The sequence below is a fragment of the Nyctereutes procyonoides genome, unplaced genomic scaffold, assembly GCF_905146905.1.
Source record: "Nyctereutes procyonoides isolate TBG_1078 unplaced genomic scaffold, NYPRO_anot_genome, whole genome shotgun sequence".
Taxonomy (NCBI): Eukaryota; Metazoa; Chordata; class Mammalia; order Carnivora; family Canidae; genus Nyctereutes; species Nyctereutes procyonoides.
Genome location: NW_026575024.1, coordinates 28,559,877 through 28,585,884, shown reverse-complemented (window position 1 = coordinate 28,585,884; position 26,008 = coordinate 28,559,877). Strand labels below are relative to the sequence as shown.

Below are 26,008 nucleotides of genomic sequence, written 5' to 3'. Positions count from 1 at the left end.
CAGGAGGGCAGAAAGCATCATTTCTACTAATCTGTCCACTCTCTCTGAAACATAAGAAGAGGCCCTCCTCACCCTGTGAGGCCTTGTCTGCCTGACTTCGGTTTCACAATCCAGAAGCAGAATGTGGCCTCACAGCTATGTCACTGCATCATAGATGCTTCCTCTTATTTCACAAGAGGGGCAGAGAGAACAGAGGCCAGTTCTCCCCAGAACACACATTTGTACGGAGCAGGGTCCTCTGGCCTCCACAATGTCAACTTCTGCCTCCGGACCTAGCCTTCCTGCTTACCTGCTGCTGGCTCTGCTGTTGGGACTCACAGGTGAGCATTGCTGTGGGGGAGATTCCCCTTTCCCTGCCCCCTCAGTTTCCCTTGCTCCTGGCCATTGAAGGCCTCTAGGTATGCACAGATATGCTATCAGGCCTGTCACACGAGGCCAAGGACTGGGTGTCATCTGAGAGCATGAAATAAGGGATCTGAGCATTTCCTTTATGGATCCATCACCTGTAGCTGGGTACCAGAGGTGTCCAAACAGACAATGATAACAATGACAATGACAACATTGTGTGTGTTCATTGATCTAATCCTCACAACACCCTGCCTGGTAGCTCAGACAGTCCTCCTGATTGTAGATGGGGAACCTGAGACAGAGAGGGCAACGGGCCCAATTTCACTTATCTAAGTCAGAGTGGCCCAGCTGGGATTCATGTTCAGGCCACCCAGCTCCATAGAGCATTCTGTTAACCACGTTATGCTATTTCGTTCTTAGTGGAGGCTAACTGCAGAAACATCAGAAAATACAGAAAGGCAAACAGAAGAAGAGCCATCACTTATCATACTCAGGGGTCTCTAGAGTTCCAATTCTGCTCTGTGTACTTCCAAACTTGTGAACGATGTGTTAGATATTTCCTATATGCCAAATTTTTAACTGAACTTTAACATGTATTAACATTTCATTTAATCCTCAAAATGATCTGCATACTAGCATGCTAGGCCACACATTGTATATACTTGGGAATGCACTTATGTGTGCGTGGGTGTGAGGGAGGCTGCATACATGGATTTGCTTACACATGCAGGATTTTTATCTTTCTTTTCCTTTTTAATTTAAAACCAACAATTAATATATACTTTGTTATTAGTTTCAGAGGTAGTTTAGTGACCATCAGTTTTGCATATAACACCCAGTGCTCATTACATCACATGCCCTCCTTAATGCCCATCCCCCACTTACCCCACGCCCCTCTTCCCCTCCCCTCCAGCAACCCTCACTTTGTTTCCTAGAGTTAGGAGTCTATTATGGCTCATCTCCTTCTCTGATTTTGTCTTATTTTATTTTCCCTCTCTACTCCTATTCTCTGTTTTGTTTCTTAAATTTCACGTATGAGTGAGATCATATAACTGTCTTTCTGATTGACTTATTTCACTTAACATAATACCCTCTAGTTCAACTCACATCATTGCAAATGGCAAGATTTCAGTTTTTTGATGGCTGAGTAATATTCCACTCTATATATACCCCATATCTTCCTTATCCATTTATCTGTACATGGACATCTGGGCTCTTTCTATGTTTTGGCTATTGGGGGACATTCCTGCCAGAAACATTGGGGTACAGGTGCCCCTTTGAATCACTATGTTTGTATCCTTTGGGTAAATACCTAATAGTGTAAATTGCTGGGTTGTAGGGTAGCTCTATTTTTAACTTCTTGAGGAACCTCCACACTGTTTCCCAGAGTGGCTGCACCAGCTTGCATTTCCCACCAATAAGAGGGTCCTCCTTTCTCTGCATCCCTGCCAACATCTGTCGTTTCCTGACTTGTTAATTTTAGCTATTCTGACTGCCATGCGGTAGTATCTCATTGTGGTTTTGATTTGCATTTCCCTGCTGTGGAGTACTGTTGAGCATTTTTCCCACATGTTTTTTGGCCATTTGTATGCCTTCTTTGGAGAAATATGTGTTCATGTCTTCTGCCCATTTCTTGACTGGATTATTTTTTGGGGGGTGTTGAGTTTGACAAGTTCTTTAGAGATTTTGGATATTAGACCTTTATCTGATAAGGCATTTATAAATATCTTCTTCTATTCTGTAAGCTGTCTTTGAGTTTTATTAACTGTTTCATTTGCTGTGCATAAACTTTTTATCTTGATGAAGTCCCAATAGTTCATTTTTGCTTTTGTTTTTCTTGCCTTTGGAGGTATGTCTAGCAAGAAATTGCTGTGGCTGAAGTCAAAGAGATTGCTACCTGTATTCTCCTCTAGGATTTGGATGGATTCCTATCTCACATTTAGGTCTTTCATCCATTTTGAGTTTATTTTTCTGTATCTGTAAGAAAATGATCCAGTTTCATTCTTCTGTGCGTGTCTGTCCAATTTTCCAACACCATTTGTTGAAGAGACTTTTTTCCATTGGATATTCTTTTCTGTCGGTAGGTAAAAGATCAAAATATCAAAGATTAGTTGACCATAGAGTTGGGGGTCCATTTCTGGGCTCTCACTTCAGTCCCATTGATCTATGTGTCTGTTTTTCTGCCAGTACCATACTGTCTTAATGATCTCAGCTTTGTCATACAGCTTGAAGTTCAGAATTGTGATTTCTCCAGCTCTGGTTTTCTTTTTCAACATTCCTTTGGCTTTTCAGGGTCTTTTCTGGTTCCACACAAATTTTAGGATTATTTGTTCCAGCTCTGTGAAAAATGCTGATGATATTTTGATAAGGATAGCATTGAATATGTAGATTGCTTTGGGTAGCAGACATTTTAACAATATTTGTTCCTCCAGTCCATGAGCATGGAAAGTTTTTCCAATCCTTTGTGTCTTCTGCAATTTCTTTTACAAGTGTTCTATAGTTTTCAGAGTACAGATTCTTTACTTCTTTAGTTAGGTTTATCCCTAGGTATTTTATGGTTTTTGGTGCAATTGTAAGTGGGATCAACTCCTTAATTTCTCTTTCTTCTGTCTCATTGTTAATGTATACAAGTGCAACTGACTTCTGCGCATTGATTTTATATCCTGCTGCTTGCTGAAGTCCTACATGAGTTCTAGCAACTTTGGGGTGAAGTCTTTTGGGTTTTCCACATAAGGTATCATTTCATCTGCGAAGAGTGAAATTTGACTTCTTTGCCACTTTGGATGCCTTTTATTTCTTTTTGTTGTCTGAACGCTGAGGTAGGATTTCCAGTACTATGTTGAACAACAGTGGTGAAAATGGACATCCCTGTTTTGCTCCTGTCCTTATGGGAAGAGTTCTCACTTTTTGCCATTGAGGATGATATCTGCTGTGGATTTTTCACATATGGCTTTTATAACATTGAGGTATGTTCCCTCGATCCCCACACTGCAAAGAGCTTTAATCAGGAAAGGATGCCATAGGATGGCATATAGTTGCTCATAATATGTTCTTATAATTGTTTGTATTTCTTCAGTGTAGGTTGTGAGCTCTCCTCTTTCATTTATGATTTTCTGTATTTGGTTCCTTTCCTTTTTCTTTTTGATAAGTCTGGCCAGGTGTTTATCAATCCTATGAATTCTTTCAAAGAATCATGTCCTAGTTTCATTAATCTGTTCTACTGTTCTTTTGGTTTCTATTTCATTGAGTTCTCCTCTAATATTCTTTTATAAACTTATTTTTTATTGGTGTTCAATTTGCCAACATATAGAATAATACCCAGTGCTCATCCCGTCAAGTGCCCACCTCAGTGCCCATCACCCAGTCACCCCCACCCCCCACCCACCTCTCCTCCCACCCTCCCTAGTTAGTTTCCCAGAGTTAGGAGTCCTCTAATCTTTATTAATTCTATTCACCTGCTGGGGCTAGGTTTTCTTTGCTGTTCTTACTCTGGCTCCTTTAGATGTAAGGTTGTGTTGTGTATTTGAGACTTTAATATTTCTTGAGAAAGATCTGTATTTCTATATACAACCCACCTAAGACAACCTTTACTGCATCCCAAAGGTTCTGAACTCTTGTGTTTTCATTTTCATTTGTTTCCCTGAATTAAAAAAAATTCATCTTTAATTTCCTTGTTGACCCATTTAATCTTTAGTAGGATGCTCTTTAACCTCCGTGTATTTGTGTTCCTTCCAGATTTTCTCTTGTGATTTAGTTCAAGCTTTAAAGCATTGTGGTCTGAAAATATGCAGGGAATGATCCCAATCTTTGGCACCAGTTGAGACCTGATTTATGACTCAGTATATGATCTATTCTAGAGAGTGTTCCATGTGCACTCTATAAAAATGCGTATTCTGTTGATTTAGGAGGAAATGCTTTGAATATATCTGTGAAGTCCATCTGGTCTAGTGTGTCATTCAAAGACCTTGTTTCCTTGTTGACCTTAGAATATCTGTCCACTGTGGTGAGTATGGTGTTAAAGTTCCCTACTAATATTATATTATTACCAATGTGTTTCTTTAATTTGTTATTAACTGTTTCATATAATTGGCCTCTTCCACATTAGGGGCATAAATATTTAGAATCTTCTTGTTGTGCAGACCCTTTAATTATGATATATTGTCCTTCATCATCTCTTATTACAGTCTTTGGTTTAAAATCTAGCTTGTCTGGTATAAGGATTGCTACCCCATCTCTCTTTTGAATGTCCATTAGCATGATAAACTGTTCTCCACCCCATCACTTTCAATCTGGAGGTGTCTTTGGGTTTATAATGAGTCTCTTGCAGACACAATATCAATGGGTCTTGCTTTTTCATCCAATGTGATACCCTGTGTCTTTTGATTGGGGCTTTTAGCCCATTTATATTCAGAGTAATTATTGAAAGATAGGAATTTAGTTCCATTGTATTACTTGTAAACTCCCTGTTTTTTTAGATTGTCCATGTTCCTTTCTAGTCTATGTTACTTTTGGGCTCTCTCTTTGCTCCAAGACTCCCATTTAATATTTCTTGCAGTGCTGGTTTAGTGTTCACAAATTCCTTTAGTTTCTGTTTGTCCTAGAATTTCTTTATCTCTCCTTCTATTCTGATTGACTGCCTTTCCGGGTAAAGTATTCCTGGCTGCATATTTTTCTCATTTATCATCTTGAATATATCACGCCAGTCCTTTCTGTCCTGCCAGGTCTCTACGGACAGGTCTGCAGCTAGCCTTACGTTTCTACCCTTGTAGGTTTCAGGCCTCTTGTTCTGAGCTGCTTTCAGGGTTTTTTCCTTCTCTCTGAGATTTGTAAGTTTTGCTATTATATGTTGAGGTAGTGACCTATTTTTATTGATTTGGAGGGGGAGTTCTCTGTGCCTCCTAGACTTGAATGCCTGATTCCTTCTCCAGATTACAGAAGTTCTTAACTACAATTGTTCAAATAAAACTTCTGCCTCTCTCTCTGTCTCACTTTCTGCTCTCTGTTTCTCCTCTTCCTATTGCAACCTATTATTCTAATATTATTCTAATATTATTTTCATTTACAGTATCACTGATCTCTCTTTATGATCTAGTAGCTGTTTTTCTCTTTTTCACAGTTGCCTTATTCTCTTATCATTTTGCCTTCTATATCACTAATTCTCTCTTTTACCTCATTTATCTTCACAGTTAGAGCCTCCATTTTTGACCATATATCTATTAGTAGTAGCTTTTTAAATTTCAGCCTGATTAGATTTTAGTTCTTTTATTTCTCCAGTAAGGGATTCTCTAGTGTCCTCTATGTTTTTTTTCCAAGCCCAGCTAGTATCTTTAGAATCACTGTTTTGAATTCTAGTACTGACATCGTACTTATATCCATGTTGGTTTAATCTCTAGCAGTATGCACTGCCTCTTGTTGTCTGTTTTGTGGTGAGTTTGGCCGTCTTGTCATTATGTCCAGAAAAGAATAGATGAAAGAGGGAGAAAATACAAAAACACCAACCACACCAGAAAAATACAAACAAATCAAAAGACAATAGAAAGGAGAGAGAGAGAGAGAAATCAAATAAGAAGTGAAATAGAACACAATAAACTAGATCCTGGATGTATCTTGATCGATTTGTTAGAAGAAACTAGATCCCAAAATAAGAAAGAAGGAAAAATATGTATACAAAAATAAAATGGAATACAATGAAAGGAAATGAAAAATGAAAAAATATATATATTAAGTAAATGTAAATTTTTAAAATTTATGTATTCATTTATTCATGAAAGACACATAGAGAGAGAAAGGCAGAGACACAGGCAGAGGGAGAAGCAGGCTCCATGCCCGGAGTCCGACGTGGGACCCAATACCGGGAATCCAGGATCACGCCCTGGGCCATAGGCAAGCGCCAAACCACTGAGCCACCCAGGGATCCCCTGTATATGTAAAAATTAGACTTAAAAAAAGACCTTAAAAATTGATATAATAAGAAAATAGCTGTAAAGGAAAAAAAATAGAGTAAAGAAGAAAACCACGAATGCTATATACCGTTTTTCCCAAGAGCTAGAGGTTTGCAGTTCTGTCTGATTGGCAAACTTGGTATTAGCCAGATGTCCCTACTGATCTGGGGGAGGCGCCTGTTGCGCTGGTTCATGAGTGTCCTTGCTCTGGTGGAATTACACCATCCTTGCCAGGGGACCAGGCAGTAATCAGCTCTGGATTCCTCTATGTGGATTTTGTTCCCTGAAGGCTTTGCATGCCTTTTAGGGGATAAAAATTGAAATGGTGTCAACCTGACTCCAGCCCCAGAGCTGAAAGATTGTAGCCCCCATTCTTCAATGTACCATCAGGGAAAAGCAATCACTTTTTTCTGCTTAGTTTCTATCCACACTCTGTGTTCACCCAGCCTGTTACCAAGTGTTTATATCTCAGAGGGCAACATCATTTGAAGTCTCAAATTTTAGGGACTACTCTGATACCCACTATTCCTCCTGGGGAAGAAGGGAATTTCATGGGGTTCTGCAGCTTCCTGGGCCCTTGCTTGGAGAGCAGTCATCGACCATGCCACCATTCATTGTTTATGGCAACACCTAGCCGAAAGCCCACTCCTGGGCATGCTGTTTGCAATAGGCTTCCCCACTCTGATGCCTGCAAACTCTGATGCCTTCCCTGTTATTCCTGTGACCCCGGGGATCCTGACGTCCCAGTCCCACCTAGGATTCAGCCCCATTCACCACCTGAGCCTTTCAGACAGGAATGTCTCCCACTGGAACAGCCTTCTTAAAAGTTCCAACTTTGTGCTCCACTGCTATATCACTTTCTGGCCACTTTCTGGCTTATGGAGGCTCCTTCTCCTCCCAATTTATCTTCTCACATATCACCGTGGATTCACATCACTGCATCTCCTACCTTAGTGCAGTAAGGATCAATAGTACCTCCTACTATTCTATTTGTAGAATTGCAGTAATTCATTTCTCAGATCTCTAGTTGATTTCACATGTGCTCAGAATGACTTGATAACCATCTAGATGAATTCCAGGAACCAACAAAATTAGGGTCCCCTCTCCTTCTGTCATCCTACCTCTGTATAAGTCCACACCTGGGATTTTTGAAAACATTTTGCTTTTTTTCTTCATAACATGTCTAGTCTCCACGAAATGAACACTGAACAGATATTTGGATCCTTGTCTCTCAGCTACTCACTCTCTTTTGAATTCTCTAAACTTATTGCTCACCCTCCACTAAGTTCTTAAGTAAATCAAGTTTCTCTCTTGACAAAATGACTAGAACTTTGTGCCTTACTACTCTGGAGATCCCCCTTCATGTTGGATCTGGGTGGGAAGAGGGGAAAGAAGGATAAAACATTGTGGAGATTACTGCCTGTATGATCTGCATCTATAATTATATCCTATCTACGTCCCAATCCCAATTATCTGATGTTGGGTGATGCCTCCATGTCAGGAAATCTCATGAGGAATAAGTGTCCAATTTCTCGAACACTCACCATGTAGCACACACACCTGGAAATGCCTAATGCCTACGTCTCTTATGCCATGTGATCTTAGTATCCAAGCTAGACATTCTTGTCCCCCCTATCTTACAGATAAGAAGAGGAGGCAGGAAAAGGTCCAAATCCCTCAACGGTACATGGGAGGGGTATGAGTGATTTTAGGCAATCTGATGCTAAATCTCATGGGCCTAAGCATTGATCTTCTCAAACCCTACAGCTCCACTGCCATCCCATGAGATTCCAAACAGTGTGGGAAGGGTGGAGTGTGGAGAAAAGCATTTGTGGTTTGCTTCTCTCAGACTCTTCTGTTTCCTGGGTATATGCAAATAGTTGTTTCTCCCAAGCCATGCATGTGGGAAACTCAGATTCTGATGTAAAGTCCTGAGAAATTCTCCAATGAAGATAGACCCTCAGGGTCCCAGAACATGGTCACATTACAAAATTCACACATTACACAAATATTTACTATACACTTACTAGGTAACAAGGACTGTTACATGAACATAGGGCACACTGGTGAATAGACAAAGTAGTAGCACTCATGAAACGTATGTCATAATGGAGGAAAGGACAGGAAACAATAGACATAACAAATCGGAAATAACGTTGCATTCAGCAACTTTTAAGTGTTAAGGGAAAAAAACATGACAGACATCTGGATAAGACAATGAGAGAATCTTCATGGTGGGATGTATTTACACAGGTGCCTGAGTGGCCATCGTGAGAAGGGAGATAAAGCGCAGATTATAAGAAGGTGAGCCATGATTTTCTGGGGGAAGAGCCTTGCTGAACAGCATGGGAACAGCATGAGAGTAGAATCCTCTGGCTCTATTCAAGGATTTGGGCATTGACTCTGACTGAAATGGTTGCCATTACAAGGTTTGGAAGAATAAGTGACAGGATCCCATATGACTTCTAAATTATTCTAGTATTTGGTGTAGAATGACCACCTTGGGGCATAGACAGAAGCAACTAGAGCATTCAAGAGCTCATTGTGTTCATGCAAACGAGGAAAAGTCTTGAGCAAGCTAGCAGCCAAGAGAAAAGGGAAAGAGGTCAGATTGTGGTCCATGCAGAAGGAGAGGTCAGGATTTCCTGATATGTAGGATTTGGGGTGGGAAAGAAAAGCTCCAAGGTCTTGGGACTTGAGCGTCTGGGAAATGTGCAAGAATGTGGAGGCAACTGAGGAGTTCAGTTTGGGAAATATTAACTGTGATAGGGTGATTTCTATCTAAGGAAAATGTCAAGAGGCTGGTTGGACACACAAATCTGGAGTCAGGAGCAAGGCCTGGGCTAGAGGTAGAAATGTGAACTTTATAGATACAAAATGACAGATTTTCACCTTTCACTGGGTCCTCTTGACCCTCGCAATCTTCTTCCCTTTGTCCTCCAATATTCTCTCCATTTTACCATCCAACACACATTCTTATTTCTTCCCCTTTTTATCTTAGCAGTTCAGTTTCCTGATCCCAATCTTCTTCTCTAGACTTACAAACCACACCACCTGATGTTCTTGCCACGCCTGCAACCTGCCTGTAACAGCATGTGCCCCCCTGAGGAGGCATGTTTGCTTGCGAACTGCTAAGTGCATGGGTTTTACCAGTTCGCACTCTGCAAGGGTGAATGACAATGTTCTCGCTGAGGAGGAACTAAGCAATAGAAAAGAACCCTGGGTGTATGTGTGGTGCCGCAGCAGCTGCTCCTCTGATTTACATCTCTGCCTGGTTTTTAGGACACTTCAAGGAAGAAGGAGTGATTTTGTATTTCTTGATGTCTCCAGAGACTGGCTCGTCACTGAGACCGGAAATCCACTGCAAAGTCTTGCAGTTGCAATTAAAGGATGCCTGAGGGTGACTCATGTCCCTTCAACACATAGTTCATTGTCCAGATATAGCCAGTCACCCATAATTCTTTTCAGAACATGAGTTTGAAGCCTGCTGTTTCCCCTGCTTTGTGGCTCCCATGGTTCTACCTCCCCCTTGAAGGGCAGGTTTCTCAAATCTACCAGCCTTTGGAACAATATCTTTTCTCTTTTCCCACCAACCATTTATTTCCAATACAAAGCTTTACATGGGGTGATTATCTTCTGTGAGCATACAATTCTTACTGTGCTAAAATACATGTAACATAAAATCTACTGTTTCAGCCATTCTTAAGGATTCAACTCAGTGGCTTAAGTGCATTCACAATATTGTGAAAGCAGCACCACTGTACATTTCAGGAACTCTTTCAACACCCCAAGCAGATACTCCCCATCCATTGGACAAGAATTCCTCATTCCTTCTTCGGCTACAACTATTGGTAAACTCTGTCCTACTTTTTTGTATGTATGAATTTGTCTTTTCTCTATACTTCATGTCACTGGAATCATATATCTGTCCTTTTGTATATGGCTTATCACTTACAATAGTATTTTTTAGGTTTACCCATAGAGTATATCAGAATGTCATTGTTTATTAAGGCTGAATAATATTCCATTGAATATATCTACATTAACATTTTGTTTATCCTTCATCACTTGATGGAAATGAATTTTTTCTACTAACCTTCAATTATTAAGAATAATGCTGGTGTGAACATTGATGTCCTGACTACATACTTATAATTTAGTGGATATTTACCTAAGAGTTGAATTGTTTGGTCATATGGTAAATTATATATTTTAAATTTGAAGAACACCATTGTTTCTACTGTGGCTGCACCATTTTATATTCCTACCAATGATGTACAAGAGTTTCAATTTCCCCACAACTTAGTCAACCTTTTTCTGATTTCTTATTGTATTGTATTGTTTTGTTTTTGATAAAAGCCAGCTATTCTAAAGAATGAAGAGATATCTCACTGTGGTTTTGATTTTCATTTTTTCAATGACTGGTGATGTTCAACATCTTGTTATGTGCTTTCTCACCATTTGAATACCGTCTTTGGAGAAATGTCTATTCTAGTCTTTGTTCCATTTTTTAACTGGGCATTTTGTTATTTGGTTGTTCAATTATAGGAGTTCTTTATAATGCTAGTTATTAATCCATTGTGAGAAATATGCTTTGCATCATTGAGTTAACTTTCTCCTATTCTGTGAGTTATTGTGTCACTTTTGATATTGTCCTCTGCTGTACAAAAGCTTTTAATTTTGGTAAAGTCCAATTCATATCTTTTTTATTTTCTTACGTGTGCTTTTGGGGTCATGCCTTAGAAATCACTGTCAAATCCAATATCATGAGTTTTGCCTATAGTTTTTCCTCAGATGTTTATGGTTTTAGCTCTTACACTTAAGTCCCTTCAACCAATTTGAGTTCATTTTTCTATGTAGAGCAAGGTAAGGGTTCAATTTTATTCTTCACATTTAGATATCTTGGTTTCCTAGAACCTTATGTTGAAAAGGCTGTTCCCTCCTCTTGAATAGTCTTGGCACTCTTGTTGAAAATCATTGGACCTTATATGTGAGGGTTTGTTAGGGTCTCTATTATATTCCATTGTTGTATATCTGTATTCTATTCTCAGTATCACAGTACCATGATTATTACAGCTTGTAATAGATTTTCAAATAAAGAAGTGTGAGTTCCCCAACTATGTTCTTTTCCAGGATTGTTTGGTGATTTGGCGTCCCTTGAGATGAATTTTAGAAAGGGGATTTTCTGTTTTGCCAAAAAAAAAAAAAATGCCATGGCGATTTTGATAGTGATAGTGTTTGAATCTCAAGATTGCTTTAGGTAATCCTGATGAAGTCTTCCAATCCACCAATGCAGGATGTTTTTCCGTTTACTTATGGCTTCTTTCATTTCTTTCAGCAATGTTTTGCATTTTTCAGTGTTTTGTGTCCATGCAAAAATTTACTTCTAAGTATTTTGTATTTTTTGATGTTAGTGTAAGTGGAATTGTTTGCTGAATTACCTTTTTGAGTTGCTCAGCACTAGCATATAGAATGCTCCTGGTTCGTGACTATTGATTTTGTATAACACAAATGAGCTGAATCAATTATTAAGTCTAACAGTTTATGTTTATGTGAGGAATCTTTAGGATTCTACTCATGAAATCAGGTCATGTACAAAACATAGTTTTACTTATTCCTCTACAGTTTAAGTGCTATTTACTTATTTTTCTTGCCTATTTGCATTTCTGGAATCTCCAGTATTGTGTTGAAACAAGTGGTGAAAGTAGGCATCTTTGCCATGTTCCTGGTCTTAGAGGAAACCTTTCAGACTTTCCCCATGAAGAACGATGTCAGCTATGTTTTTGCATGTATTACTTTATCGTTTTATATAAGTTTCCATCTATTGCTAATTTACTTATTTTTATCATGAAAAATCTTTAATTTTGTTGACTGATTTTTCTGCATCAAATGAGATATCATGTTCCTATATTCTTAATTCTGAAATTTGGTCTATTACACTGTCTGATTTTCATGTGTGAATCATCCCTGTATTCCACGAGGAATTTCACTTGGTCATTGTGTATAATTCTTTCAATATGGTGTTGAGCTGGTGTTGCTGATGCTTTGTTGAGCATTGTTCCATCAATATTCAGACAAGATATTGGTGTGCAGTTTTCTTGTAGTTCCTTTGTTGGCTTTGCTATCAGCCTAATGCTGCCCTAGGATGAGTCTCAGAAAGTAGAAATGACTTAGGAGACTTTTTTTCCTCTTAAATTTTTTGGAATAGTTTGAAGAGGATTAGTGTTAGTTTTGTGTTTGTTTGTTTTTTAATTTTTGGAAAGAGTCTCTCATGAAGCTATATGGTCCTGGGCTTTTCTTTGTTGGGAGATTTTTGATTATCAATTCAGTCCCTTTACTAGTGATATCCTATTCAGAAGTTCTATGTGTTCATGATTCAGTCATAGTAAGTTGAGGGTGTCTCGAAATTTGTCCATTTAATCTAGGATATCTGGTTAATTGGTGTACAATGTTTGAGATATTCTTTTAGCATCCCCTTTATTTCTACAGAATGGTTAGTAATATATTCCTCTTATTTCTGACTTTAGGTAGTGAAGTCATTTCTATTTTCTTTGTAGTCAATCTAGTTCAAATTTGTCAACTCTGTTGGTCATTCTGAAAAGGTACTCGAATTTGTTTATTTTCCCTCTTGCTTTTCTATGCACAGTTTTTAAATCTCTAGTCTTCTTTACTTCCTTCATTGTGCTGGCTTTGGGTTTATTTTTCACTTCTTTTTCTAATGTCTTACAATGATAGTTGTTAATAGATTTGTGATCTTGCCTCTCTCTAAATCTAAGCATTACACCTATAAATTTTGGCTGGCACTGCTGTCACCTCAGACCATAGGTTTGGACATGTTGTGTTTCCATTTTCTCTTTTTTCTTTTTTGTGTGTGTTTCTATTTACATTTATCTCAAGAAGTCCTCTAAATCCTCTGTGATTCCTACCTCACCCTTTTGCTTATTAAGAGTGTGTTGTTTCATTTCAATAGATTTGAGAATATTGATTTCCTCCTCTGTTACTGATTTCTAGTTTTATTTTACAAAGAGCTTCTTCAGCTCCCTGCTTGAATAGTCCTTCTAGTAAGTTGCCTGCTCACTCAGCCTGTGTGATGACGGCCCATACAAAAGTTTCCTATCTAACTGGTTTCTGTAATAGTCTGGGAGACATGTGGTCAACGTGGTCTTGCACAGAGGTCCGTATCCTAATACCCAGAACCTGTGAACAGTTTTCTCTAACACAGCCAAGGAGATTTTGCAGAAGTGGTTATGAATCTTGATGTGAGATTATTTTAGATTATCAAAATGGCCCCAACATACTCACAAGAGTCCTTGTAAGAAGGAGGCAGGAAAGCCAAAGTTAGAAAAGGAGAAGTGGGAATAGAGGCAAGAATTTTATATGTTAAGAATATGGGAACTATGATTAAAGGAATGTGGACAGCTTCTAGAATTTGGAAAAGCAAGGAAGAGATCTCCGGAAGAAAGGCATCATGACTGACCCTTGGTGTTAGCCCAACAACACTAATTTTGGATTCCTGATCCCAGAATTTTAAGATACTACATTTATACAGTTTTCAGGCACTAAATGTTTAATAATTTGTTACAACAGCATTTGGAAACTAATATAATGTGATTTCAGTATGGAAAAAAAATCCCAGAGATTTAAAACGTTGTGTTACTTCTCATTTAAACTACCTGTTCCTTGTGTATTGGAAGCTCTGCCATCACTGTCACTCAAGTATCCAGACAAAGGAAGGGACCTCAGCATGGGATTTGCATGTGAAAGAGGAAAGATGGTCCACAGAGGTTCTTGAAGTTTAATGCACAGCCCAGGAAATACATGTTCCCTTCAGCTCACACACAGTGGTCTAACGAAGTCTCATGGTCTTGCTGAATGCAAGGGATCAGAAAGTACAAATTTCCATGAGGCTGGAAAGTGGACACCCAGAAACTTTTGGTGAAGTATGATGCTTCCAGAGTGTTGAGGCACTGAGACCTGGTGTGCCACACCACTGTGTCTCTCTGTGCCTTAGTTTCCTCATTTCGGATAGGGTCTCACCTTATAAGCTCATTTTGAGGGCTGCATGCATGTACATCCAACATGCTGAGTCACGTCCCACTCACGGGGTGCACTCAGTCAATGAGCTGTTGTGGATCAACCCTTGAGGAAACATGCAGGATCACATAAGGATGGATAAATGACTTCTTTGTTTCCCCTCAGGTGTGGCAGGTGAGGCAGAGCTGCAGGTGATCCAACCTGAGAAGTCAGTGTCTGTCACAGCTGGAGAGACCGCCACTCTGCACTGCACCCTGACCTCCCTGATCCCCGTTGGGAAGGTTGAGTGGTTCAGGGGGACAGGGCCAGGCCGGGAGTTGATCTTCCATTTCAAAGGAGGCCACTTCCCCCGAGTAACAAATGTTTCAGACTCTGCAAAGAGGAACAACGTGGACTTTTCCATCCGCATCAGTAATATCACCCCAGCAGACGCAGGAACCTACTATTGTGTGAAGTTCCAGAAAGGAAACCCCGATGTGGAGTTGAAGTCTGGACCAGGCACCCTGGTCACCGTGAGTGGTGGGTATGGCATGACATCCTTCTTCCCCTGGTTGTGACAAGTCAGTAAGAATGCCCTCCATTGTCTGGGCAACAGCTAAGAATCAGGTGTTGTGGTGGGTGCCCCTGATTTCAGCCCCTTCCACAGATCAGAGAAGTTGAGGTCTAGAGATGTTATGCTATTTGCTCAAAGTGCCCCACTGGGAAAACAGTGGGAAACTCTAGAATCCCAGGCTGAGGGCTCCACAGCTCTTACCTTTTCCAATCCTGACCAGCCCTCTGGTTCCAGGGATAAGGGAATGAAAGTCTGAGTGACTTGTCTAGTCACCAGGTCTGACCTCAACCCTGGCTCCAGAGAGAACTCCCCTCAATGTATTACTGTTCTCTTTACTCAGCACTTATTGAGCACCTGCTGTGTGCAGGCTCTGCTCTGGGTGCTGGGGAAGCAGCAAGGAACAAAACAGGCAAGAGCTTTTCTCTCATGAAGCTTAAGTTCCCTTCCCTTCCAGTGACAATAAATGCCCCCTTGGCAGACAGGTGGGTCAATATCTTTCTTTCAGCTTCAGAAAAATCACAATGAGAAGAGGCACAGGCTCACTGTTTACTCTGACATCTCACTTTGGAAATGATGCCAGAGTTTGGGCATGTGTTGTGAGGGTGTAAAGAAAGCTTCATGCAATTCGAGTTCTAAATCACAAAATAGTGACTTAATCTCCCCAAAGCCCCTGGACAGAGACAGGGAAGGTAGCCTTATCCTGATGGTGCCAGTATTACAGAACTTCTCAGTGGCACATCCCCTGAGGACGACAGGGGGCATCTTCTGGAGGGTGTTTTAGGTCCCTTGAGCAAGACTTCATATTCTAGACTCAGTTCTTGGGACCCCACATCTTCCCTCTGTTGCTGAGGCATCAGCAAGTCTTGGCACCCAGAAGGACCCTTCCCCATAATTGCTGGCAGTGCAGAAACTCAGAGGAAAAGGAGGATGGTGTCACTGTCGGGCAGGGGAAGGTGAGACACTTGCTCAGTTGTGGACAAGAAGCCTGGAGGCCACAGGAACTCCCTAGGGATGCAGTAAGGGGTCGGAGTAACCTCTTTGTACCTGGATGAAAATAGTTTGGCTCCTTGGTGAGGTATAGACAGAGACTATCCAGGGGGGTTCTCTCACAAAGTTGTCTTCATTTTTACAGATAAGGAGATCATAGGGAAAAATTTCCAAAGCCAAGCTCTGCACGGGGGCAAGCAGCTCCATTTACTAGGGCTTGAGGAGAATATTCACAGGGGGATTCAACATTATAATGAGGTTGACTTAATTGTGTCACTTTCTGATTCATCTGCTCCTTTCATCTGCATTTCTGTGTTAAATTCCAAACAACTGCATCATTGCCTCACTTGCCTCTCACTGCAACCCCAGGGAAAGAGAAATGCCTGCTGTCCCATTTCACAGATGGGGGAGCTGCGCTGTGCCATGGCCACACCTCTGGTTAGCCAGCCAGCCTGGTTCTGGCTTCCATGGGGTCCTGCTCCACTCCTGCTTCCCCTGTAAGGAAGCTGCACAGGCTCTCTGAGGTTTCCAGGGAGGCAGCGAGGAACCCTGGATACCAAGAGTGAGAGCCATCAGAAATGTCCTTCTTGTGCCCAGATTGCTGGGAAGTCACCTGGCAGAGGAGAGAAGGGACTCTGAACTCAGGCCTGGAACTGCACCTGAGCCCCTGCGCCCAACTCACAGTTCAGCTCTGGAAACATGTGTCCTCCTCTGTGTGATGAGGAGATGACACCGCCCTCCTCACACTATCAGGAGGGCTGAGGCTTCTCCACAGTGTCACACGTGTGGTTAGTGCTATTGACTACCGTCATGCTTACTGTTCATTGATGCTCCTCTTGTAGCCAAACCCTCTCCCCCCATGGTGTCCGGCCCCACGGCCAGGGCCACACCTCAGCAGACAGTGAGCTTCACCTGCAAGTCGCATGGCTTCTCCCCCAGAAGCATCACCCTGAGATGGTTCAAAAACGGGAATGAACTGACAGCCTCTCAGACCACTGTGTACCCAGAGGAAGACAACGCTTCCTACAGCATCTCTAGCACAACCAAGCTGGTGCTGGCCTCGGGGGACGTTCGCTCCCAGGTCATCTGTGAGGTGGCCCACGTGACCCTGAAGGGGGGCCCTCCTCTTCGTGGGACTGCCAACTTGTCTGAGACCCTTCGAGGTAGATGCCCCTCACCCTCAGCCCAAGCCCAGGTCTGGCCCTCAAGCCTAGGAGCCTGCCCCTCCCCCACTCTGCTCCAGGCCTTCCATTGCCTGAAGTCTGACTCCTGACAGACCCTCCCAGTCACCCTGCACCTGGATGTACAGTCACCTCCCTGTTTCCATGGCAGCTGCCTGGTGAACACCGACCACGTGCCAAGCACTGTGCTAGGCAGTCTGATTTGCTTTACCATAGCGCTTCCAATTATTACCGAGCACCGAGCACCTGCTGTAATCCAAGCCACCGTGTGCTTGGTGATTTCATTTATTTTGCTACAGTTACTCTGTTTTAACTGCATGCCAGGGGCTGTGTGTCTTGATTTCACTCATCCTTGCCCTAATAGGAGCTATCAGTCCTTGAGCACCTACTGTGTGCTGGGCACTGTACTTAGGGGTGTCATTCATATGCAAAGACTGCCCTCAGTCTTTGAGCACCAGCTGCATGCCTGGCAGTGTTCTGGGTGATTCCCTTGCTGTATGTGGTGGGAGCTAAGTTCTCGGCCCTTCCGCTGTGACCTGTTTGTTCCATAAGGTGAGAGCTTCTGCTCTGTGCTGTTTCAGTTCCGCCCATCTTGGAGGTTTCCCAGCACCCCATGGCAGGGGACCAGGTGAATGTCACTTGCCAAGTGAAGAAGTTCTACCCTCAGCGCCTACAGCTGACCTGGTTGGAGAATGGAAAAGTGTCCCGAACAGAAACTCCCTCAGTGGCCTCCAACCTCCTAGAGAACAAGGATGGGACCTTTAACTGGACGAGCTGGCTCCTGGTGAATTCATCCACCCACAGGGAAGATGTGGTGTTCACCTGCCAGGTGCAGCATGACGGGCAGCCTGCAGTCACCAAAAACCATACCCTTGTGGCCTCTGCCTCCCAAAAGGACCAGGAAATACATAAAACCCAAGGTGAGGTCTCAGTGAGCTTATTCCTAGCACCCTTTCCTTTGCTCCTTACCACAGTGTTTAAGTCACTGTGCCAGGCCAGCCACCTCATCCCCCTGTTGTTTCTCACCTAAGGGTGATCTCTACCCTTCAAGAACTTCCACATCACCAATCCAAGTATCTGTACCTGCCTCTCTGAAATCCTGGAAGGTAGCCCTGGGGACCTGGAGTTTTAAGTTTTAGGTGACCATGGGTAGTCACAGCATGGGCCTCACTCCCACGATTTGGGACAACAGGGCATCAATATTCATGATCGCTTACAACACATTTACTTTATGTCCAGTTCATTTCTGATCTCCTTTCCTGCTTCAACCAACCCTGTGACCTTGGAATTTTACAGAAGGGACTCAGGGAGGAAAGTGGGACAGATGGTAAAGATTTCTTGTCCTTAGACTAGGTGATTGAGAAAAACAATTGAAAGGAAACTGGAGTTCCTAAAACAGGTCAGAGACTTGTACAACAAATGTGTTCATTATAGCAGTAGGGCATTGACTCAATGGCGTAGAGAGTCCCCTTTCCATGATCAGAATATTTCTTATTTCTCTCTCACGTAACATCAGGAGGAGGTTGAGCCAGGTTTCCAGAAGTCTGCTCTGGAGTCCCTCTCAAAGGCCCATGATCCTTCTAACATGCCCTATGGCTTGTCTGCACTGCTCAGTCAGCACTGGGTCATCGAGTGTCCATGTTCTTGCTGGCTCTGAGAGTAGAGAGAGGTAGGTTGGGGAGACCTAATGATTCCCCTTAATACTAGAGGTATGCAGAAGTTGCATCATTGTGTCCAGTAATGACCTAGTCATGGGTGCACATCCAGTTGCAAATGGAGTTCATAATGGTGTGGTCGTGTGATTAATGGCATTGGTTTTTCTACAAAAGCAATACCGTTACACACCTTGGAAAATTAAGAATAATTCCCTAATATCACCTCAAATGGTGTATGTATTCATATTTTCCACATTTCTTCTATAACTTTATTTTGCACATCGAACTTGGTTTTAATTCATCTGTAAATACTTCGAGGAATTTTCCTGTGAAACGCCTGGGCCTCCACAATTCTTTCTTTGGAAAAGAATCTGAATAGCTAAGGCTACTCAAATTCTTCATTTCATATTGGATGCTTGTGCCAGGCTGTGCTTTTGAGGACTTTGGTCCTTTTCCTTTCAGTTGTCAAGGTTCTGCCCATAGATTGCTCGTAATGTTACCTTGTTATCCTTGATGTCTGTGGTGATACCTCGTTTCATTCCTGATACTGCAAGTATGTCATTTGTCTCTTTTTTTGTTGTCAGAATTGTTAGAAGTTTTTCATTTCACTGAGCTTTTCAAAGAACCCGCTTTTGTTTCAGTGATTTTTCTCTATTGTTTCTCTTTCCAATTTCATTGCTTTTTCCCTCATTTTTCTTGTTTGAGTTTCTTTTACTCCTTTTCATTTTTTGAAATGGGAACTGGTATTATTGAGTATAGACTTTTCTTAGTTCGAATGTCACTCTTGGGCCTCCTTCTGTGCTGGTGGAGTCAGGAATGTGGAGCCAGGGTACCTGGAGCTGTGTTCTTCCTCCAGTCCAGGACACCCATCATGCCTGCATTCCTCTTCCATCTCTCAGGGCCCTCCTATGCTTGGACCTCATGTGATTTCCAGAGGTCAGGCTTGTACTCAACCAGGAGAGCAGGGAGAGAGAACTCTACATAATCATGTCTGGTCTACCTGGGTTGGGTTTTTGTCTTTGGTCTTGCACTAGGCTCAGACCAAGGCTGTTACTTCTTATACTTCCAGTGGTCTGGAACTGACACGTTTCCTGTGTGCTAAGGTTCGAAATGGATATTGGGGTTGTCTGGCTTGGCCTTCTGGGCGCAAGTACGATATGCCTATGTGTCCCTAATGTACAAGGGTGCCACCTCCCCTTGGCATCCCAAGGCAGTGACCACTGCCATCACAGGACCAATGGGTGTGGTGTAAGGATGCATATCTTTTTGTTCATGTTTATGGCACTGAGGAATTTTACAATACTTCTAGCTTAAAAGAGCTCCCTTCTCTCAGCATAGCATGACCAGGTATGTTACTAGGGCTTGGGGTTGGTTGGCTGGCTCGGAGAGTGGGAGACAGGCTCTGAGTCCTCTGATCTTTCTAGTACTTTGTGAGGAACCCAAGTTTGCCTCCTCCATTGTTCTTTCTTCTCTTCATCACTCAATTTGGAAACAGCACTTCTTTCTTCTTTTTTGCCTTTGCCCCCCACAAATTATGCATTTTAATCAAGCCTCTCCCTTTTATTCACATTTGTTGGCCTAAAATGTCCCTACCTCCCTGTATTAGGTTCCTATTACTGCTATAATAATTAGCAAGTGAATAGTGGCTTAAACACAAATTTATTTCATCCATTTCTAGAGATGGGATGGCAGGGCTGTGTTCTTTTAGGGGACCCTGGGGGAGAGCGGGTGTCCTTGCTGTTCCAGCTTCTAGAGGCAGCCACACTCTTCGGCAGAGGGCCCCACACACTCTGACCTCTGCTGTGGTCGTCATGCATCTTGCTCCCACTCTCTTGCCTCCTTCTTTCACTTGTAAGGGTCTCTGTGATTAAGTTGGCTCCGCTCAGGTGCTCCAAGATAAACCCACTCAAAACGCTAACTAATTACCACACAGTCTTTCTTGCCATTTAAGGTACCAATTGTTCCCACTCTAGGGGTTCTGGGCCAGCCCTCTTATGTCAAGCATACTTGGAAACCCCCTCTGTGTCCTGATCTGCAGAACACATTTCCAATATTTTTCTACTTTTAGCTGTATTTTATATGGGAGTGGCATTTCTAAATACCTCTCAGGCTCCTTGGCTAGCTACCCTTGTCTGTTGCACGTGCCCTTTCCTGAGCAAGTGAGCGTGAGAGGGCAACATGTAAAGAGTAGTGCATTTGGATTTGGTGGCTTTTCCCTTTTTTCTCCCAGAGATTTTGCAGTTTGGGCATTGTTCTCCAATGGACTACTGAGAGCCAATTTTCCATAGTATTTAGTGTCCTTTTGTTGTGTTTTCTTTGGGTTCAGAGTCTGTGTTTGGAGATGAGTAGCCAAGCTGCTTCTTTGTCCTCAGCAGACACAAGTGTCCTGAGGGCTTTGAATGCCTTGGCCCCGAAGTCCTTATCCCACATCTCCGTATCAATCTCCCATATTTCCCCCAACACGTTCCCTGTTCTGGCACAGCAGGTGCCCTGTAGCTGTAGACTTCAATCCTCTTTGCAGCACTGATGCTCTTAGGATTATGTTGAACTCAATTATGTCCTCAGCTTTTCTTCCCTTTGCCTATAGGAGGTAAGAGTCTACAATGTTGCCCAGAAGTTCTGACTTTCCCAAGAACCTTTCATGTGTGATCAGTCGGACTTGGCTTTCTTTTGTTTTAGTTTTTTCATCAGCTTTCTCTTTGCATTGTCCTTTTCCAAAGAGTTGATGCCCAGTAACATCCACCCAGTCCCATAGTTCTCATAATTACCAACTCATTTCCAGAATTCCAGGGCACTCCCGTCCTATGCTTACACCCTCCGGGGTCACCACAGTGAGGTTCCAGCAGTGACAATAGCAGAGCAAGCTGGTACCTACCTTACTCTACCTCCTACCAGGACTGGGGCCCTCTTGGCCAGCCAGTTGATAGAGATCCTGGTCCAAATGTGCACTTTAGAGCTGGCGTTCCAGACCCCTCCCAGGCAAGATCCACATGTCATGTGTCCTGGGAAGCAAACTCCAAGATGCTATGAGAAGGGGTAAAGCTCACTCTGAAATGCTGCCCAATCCATATGTGTGAGAGAGGGAAGGAGACAGGACTGGCAAAGGGAGATGTTGAACACAGTATAGCACAGCAAGACGGGGAGCTCAGAGAGAGCTGGCAATCTGGATGCTCTTTGTGAGTTGTTTTAACTGGAGTGAAGAGGCTAGTGTCCACTTAGCCTCCACTTCTTCAGTCCTCTACTTCAGGCTGCCTGCTAGAAGCAGGTGCAAAAGTGGGCAATACAGCTCTTTCTACTGAGAGAACACTAGGTCGGGACCCAGTTGTGACCTACCATCCTCTAGCACCCCAAGGGCAAATATGGTGTGCTCTCAGCAGCTTCCTTTTTTCTATTTTTAAAAAATTTTATTTATTTATTCATGAGACACACACACACATACACACAGAGGCAGAGACACAGGCAGAGGGAGAAGCGTACAAGCAAAAACCAGTCATTGTGAAAAGGCAAATATAAAGTTGTACTTCCTGACCCAAGCTCTATGTCCACAGAAACATAGCAGCTGGTGTAGGTACTGGGGTCCAGGTAGGCTGGATGGTGTTTAAATGCCCTCCTAAGCATTAGACTCCATTTCCTTCCCTCCCCAGGAGGTTTCAAGAGATCAGGCCATCTTGAGGCCTCCCTCAGCACATGAGAACCTGAGGTCATCAAGCCCCACACATGGAGCAAAGCAGGGCAGCCTTCACCTTGTTCATATGACACCTGTCCTCACTCTACTCAAGGCTGGGCTGACATTAGTTCTTATTACCCTGGTATTGAACTTGTCCTGGCCCAGGGACAAGGTCTCAGAGTTATCCCATGAGACACCAGTGAGGGAATGCCTGGGATTTCTCACTTTTCTGTGACCCTCCTTCAACTATGAGCTTATTCCCTCTTCAGAAAGAGGATATATGACCTGACCCATGGTGTTTAAGGACTAGGTTAGTAACCACACTTACAGGTTACTGAGCCCCATTCTCTCCACTCCTTCCTTCAAGAAGGACACCTGGGTAGCCTGAGAAAGGTGAGCAAGATAAGGAACTTCTTACTCTGAATTCTGCCTCAACTTGAGTGCAAGGGCGATTCACGACTTTCAGAGTGTTGATGGGGCCCAGTTGACCCTGATGGAATAATTCGAGGCCCCACAGAATGGACTCCAAGGTGCCCTTTCTTCTGCTTTTTCAAGATCTTATTTATTTACTCATGAGAGGCACACAGAGAGGCAGAGACATAGGCAGAGGGAGAAGCAGGCTCCCTGCAGGGAAGCTGTTGCAAGACTCGATCCCAGGACCCTGGGATCATGCCCTGAGCCAAAGGCGGATGCTCAACCACTGAGCCACCCAGGTGCCCCCAGGGTGCTTCTTAATATGGTGCCTTATATCCCTTCATTTCCAGACCCAGAGCTGTCTGCTCTACTGCTGACAGCCCTCCTCCTGAGCCCAAAGCTGCTGCTGCTCATCACTGTCTCTGCCATCTATGCTCACAGGAAGCAAGGACCTAACTGTAAGTTTGGGTCAGGGAAGGCAGGCCAAGGTCAGTCCCAGTAGGATCCAGGTCAGGAAGAGGGGCAGCCCACAGAGCACAGAGGGTCAGCACCCATCTTGAGTAAAGAGCAGGGGACACACTTCCCTTGATGCCCTCAGAAATCTCAGGGACCCTCCAGGAGGTTCCCAATCCCAGGGAGTGTGTGTGGGGGGGCTGTAGTTGGTGGTTGAGATTCAAGGCCATCAAGAGTGTGCACAGAGTCCTAGAGATTCTGGGAAGGGAGTGGGCAAAGGGCCTGAGCAAGGGGCAGCTGGTGCAAGGAATCCCTTGGAGACCATCCCTAGATTATCGAGCATGGGGCTTCTAAGGATACAAGGAGTCTGCTTCTAGGAGATGCTTATAGGTGCCAGATAGTTGCTCTGAGGAGGGCTCCTGGCTGACCCTCTGTGGGACAGACTGCATGGGATGGGGAAGGGGGGTCAGAACCTGGGGGAGAGCCTGAGGTGGCAGTGTCCTATATCAGGGGCTGCCTGACCTCCCACAACAGGTGCCCCAGAAGGAAAATAGCACCAAGGACATAGCAGACACGTGGGGAACATTTCTGGAATGATGAGCAGATAATTAAACGTGGACATGGATCCCACACCTCCTTCCTCCTCCCCTGCCACACGCCACCATCAGTGTCTGCTGCCTCCTTCCTTCCCTGAGAGGCCCAGCCTAAGAGAAGGAACAACTAGACGCTTCCACAATTCTGCTCCATATGCATTGTTTCCCCCAGAGGCCAGCCTACCCACAGATCTTGCGGCTCCTTCTCACAGTCCTTCTGCCCTCAGCACTGGGTCTTCATCCCTGGGCCTGAGCAGGATCCATGGGAACTTGCTCTGGGGACTTATGTAAGGACATATGTCTGGAATATGAGGAACAGTTCACATCTACACAGATCAGGCATCTCAACCATCTCCTGGGGACTGTGGCCATGAACTACACAGTCATGTCCATACTCTCAGGAGTTATTCCTGCCAAGCCCCAGATTTCCCAGCCTTGGTGAGGTTCCCCATTGCATCTTGAATAGAAATGAATTCCGGGATCCCTGAGTGGCGCAGCGGTTTGGCGCCTGCCTTTGGCCCAGGGCGCGATCCTGGAGACCCGGGATCGAATCCCACGTCGGGCTCCCAGTGCATGGAGCCTGCTTCTCCCTCTGCCTGTGTCTCTGCCTCTCTCTCTCTCTCTCTCTGTGACTATCATAAAAATAAATAAATTTAAAAAAAAAAGAAATGAATTCCATCCTGGTCTGGTGAAGAGAAATGATTCTCCTTCTTCTGGCTCCATGTCCTACTCCTCAATCCCAGAGAGAAAATTCCCTCCTCCCAGTGATGGAAAGGTTAGCTCTTTTGTCACCTTCAACCTTCCCAACCCCACTGCTCATGTACACCAGCTGGCAGTCCAGGAGGCCGGAGCCATCCTTGATATCCTTTCATTATATACCACATTCAATTCTGCCTTTGGAATTCTAAGTCCCATAGCAGGATGGTAATGTTAAACAATCTACTCCCAGAAAGGAAAAGAAACCTGATTTGTAGTGCTTATGGACATCTGTGGTGTCAACACTCCGACGTGGCCAATGACAAGCTGCCAGCATTTTCACAATTAGCTCACAAAACTCTCAGGAGTGAGTGTAAGCCTCCTCCCACACACCAGTGAGCTCTACCCAGAGTCTGCACACTGTTCACTCCCAGGGCTGCTTGCTCCCTGATCCTGGCCACCAGCATCTGTTCCTGGACCATTGCTTCCTCTCTAGCAGGCCCTCTAGTTTCAGCCACAGTGATTCCATAAAAATGGAAGTCAAAGTATACGTCTCCTCTGTTTCCTCCCCCTAAGGATCTGCATGACCGTCTCTCCCTCTTTCAAGTTCTGCTGACATGTCACTTTATTTAAAGCCCCTTACATAAACCACCCTTATAAAAGATCAATTCCTTTCTCTTGCTCTGTGTTCTGATAGATCATAGCTGAATTGAATTGTTTCCCTAGAACTTATGGTCAGCGCACATGATAAATGGAGGCCAGTGCTCATTTTGTAGGAGATTGCGGGACAGAAACAATCACTGTTTGGCTGAAACATGCAACGTTAACTCAGTAATTAACGGGCAAAATAATGATTCTTCTGTGACCTTCACAAATGTTTTTCAAAACATAGAAAAAGGGATCCCTGGGTGGCGCAGCGGTTTGGCGCCTGCCTTTGACCCAGGGCGCGATCCTGGAGACCCGGGATCGAATCCCACATCGGGCTCCCAGTGCATGGAGCCTGCTTCTCCCTCTGCCTGTGTCTCTGCCTCTCTCTCTCTCTCTCTCTCTGTGTGACTATCATAAATAAATAAAAATTTAAAAAAAAAAAAAAACAAAACATAGAAAAACTCTTTAGCTATCTATTGTGAAAGTTATAGGGAAATTAAAAAACAATAAAACTATTGTTTACTTGATATACGGTCATTTGAAACATTAGCAACACTGAAAAGGCTTGTGTTTTATTTTTTGTAAAGACCTATCTAGAGTAGTTTGTACAGTGCTTGCATTCTTCTGACCTCACACTTGACAATATAGAGTCAGCATCTGAGTTATCTCACTCTGTTCTCCATTGGGATCAGCTTCCAACATTCCAACTCTTGCACTTTCTTTTTATTTTTTTTTTGATTTTTTTTAACTCTTGCACTTTCAATGTTGTGAAATCTTTACAGTATTAATTTAATTATTTGCTGGTGTCACTTCCTTCGGACATTTTCACACATTGCC

At 43.3% G+C, this 26,008-nt stretch overlaps 1 protein-coding gene across 2 annotated transcripts; it reads left to right on the top strand.

Annotated features, from left to right (window-relative positions):
- The first annotated feature begins 201 nt into the window (after window positions 1-201).
- Window positions 202-24,430, top strand: LOC129497872 (signal-regulatory protein beta-1-like). Of its 2 annotated transcripts, XM_055307091.1 has the most exons (6): window positions 202-320; window positions 14,490-14,843; window positions 16,707-17,027; window positions 17,627-17,965; window positions 23,132-23,239; window positions 23,769-24,430. In XM_055307091.1, exons 1-6 carry the CDS (start codon window positions 251-253, stop codon window positions 23,786-23,788), a joined length of 1,212 nt encoding a protein of 403 aa, XP_055163066.1. In that variant the 5' UTR covers window positions 202-250; the 3' UTR covers window positions 23,789-24,430. The 2 variants fall into 2 exon arrangements, with proteins under 2 accessions (XP_055163066.1, XP_055163059.1); XM_055307084.1 differs by lacking the exon at window positions 23,769-24,430 and having other exon boundaries at window positions 23,132-23,605.
- The last annotated feature ends 1,578 nt before the right edge of the window (window positions 24,431-26,008 follow it).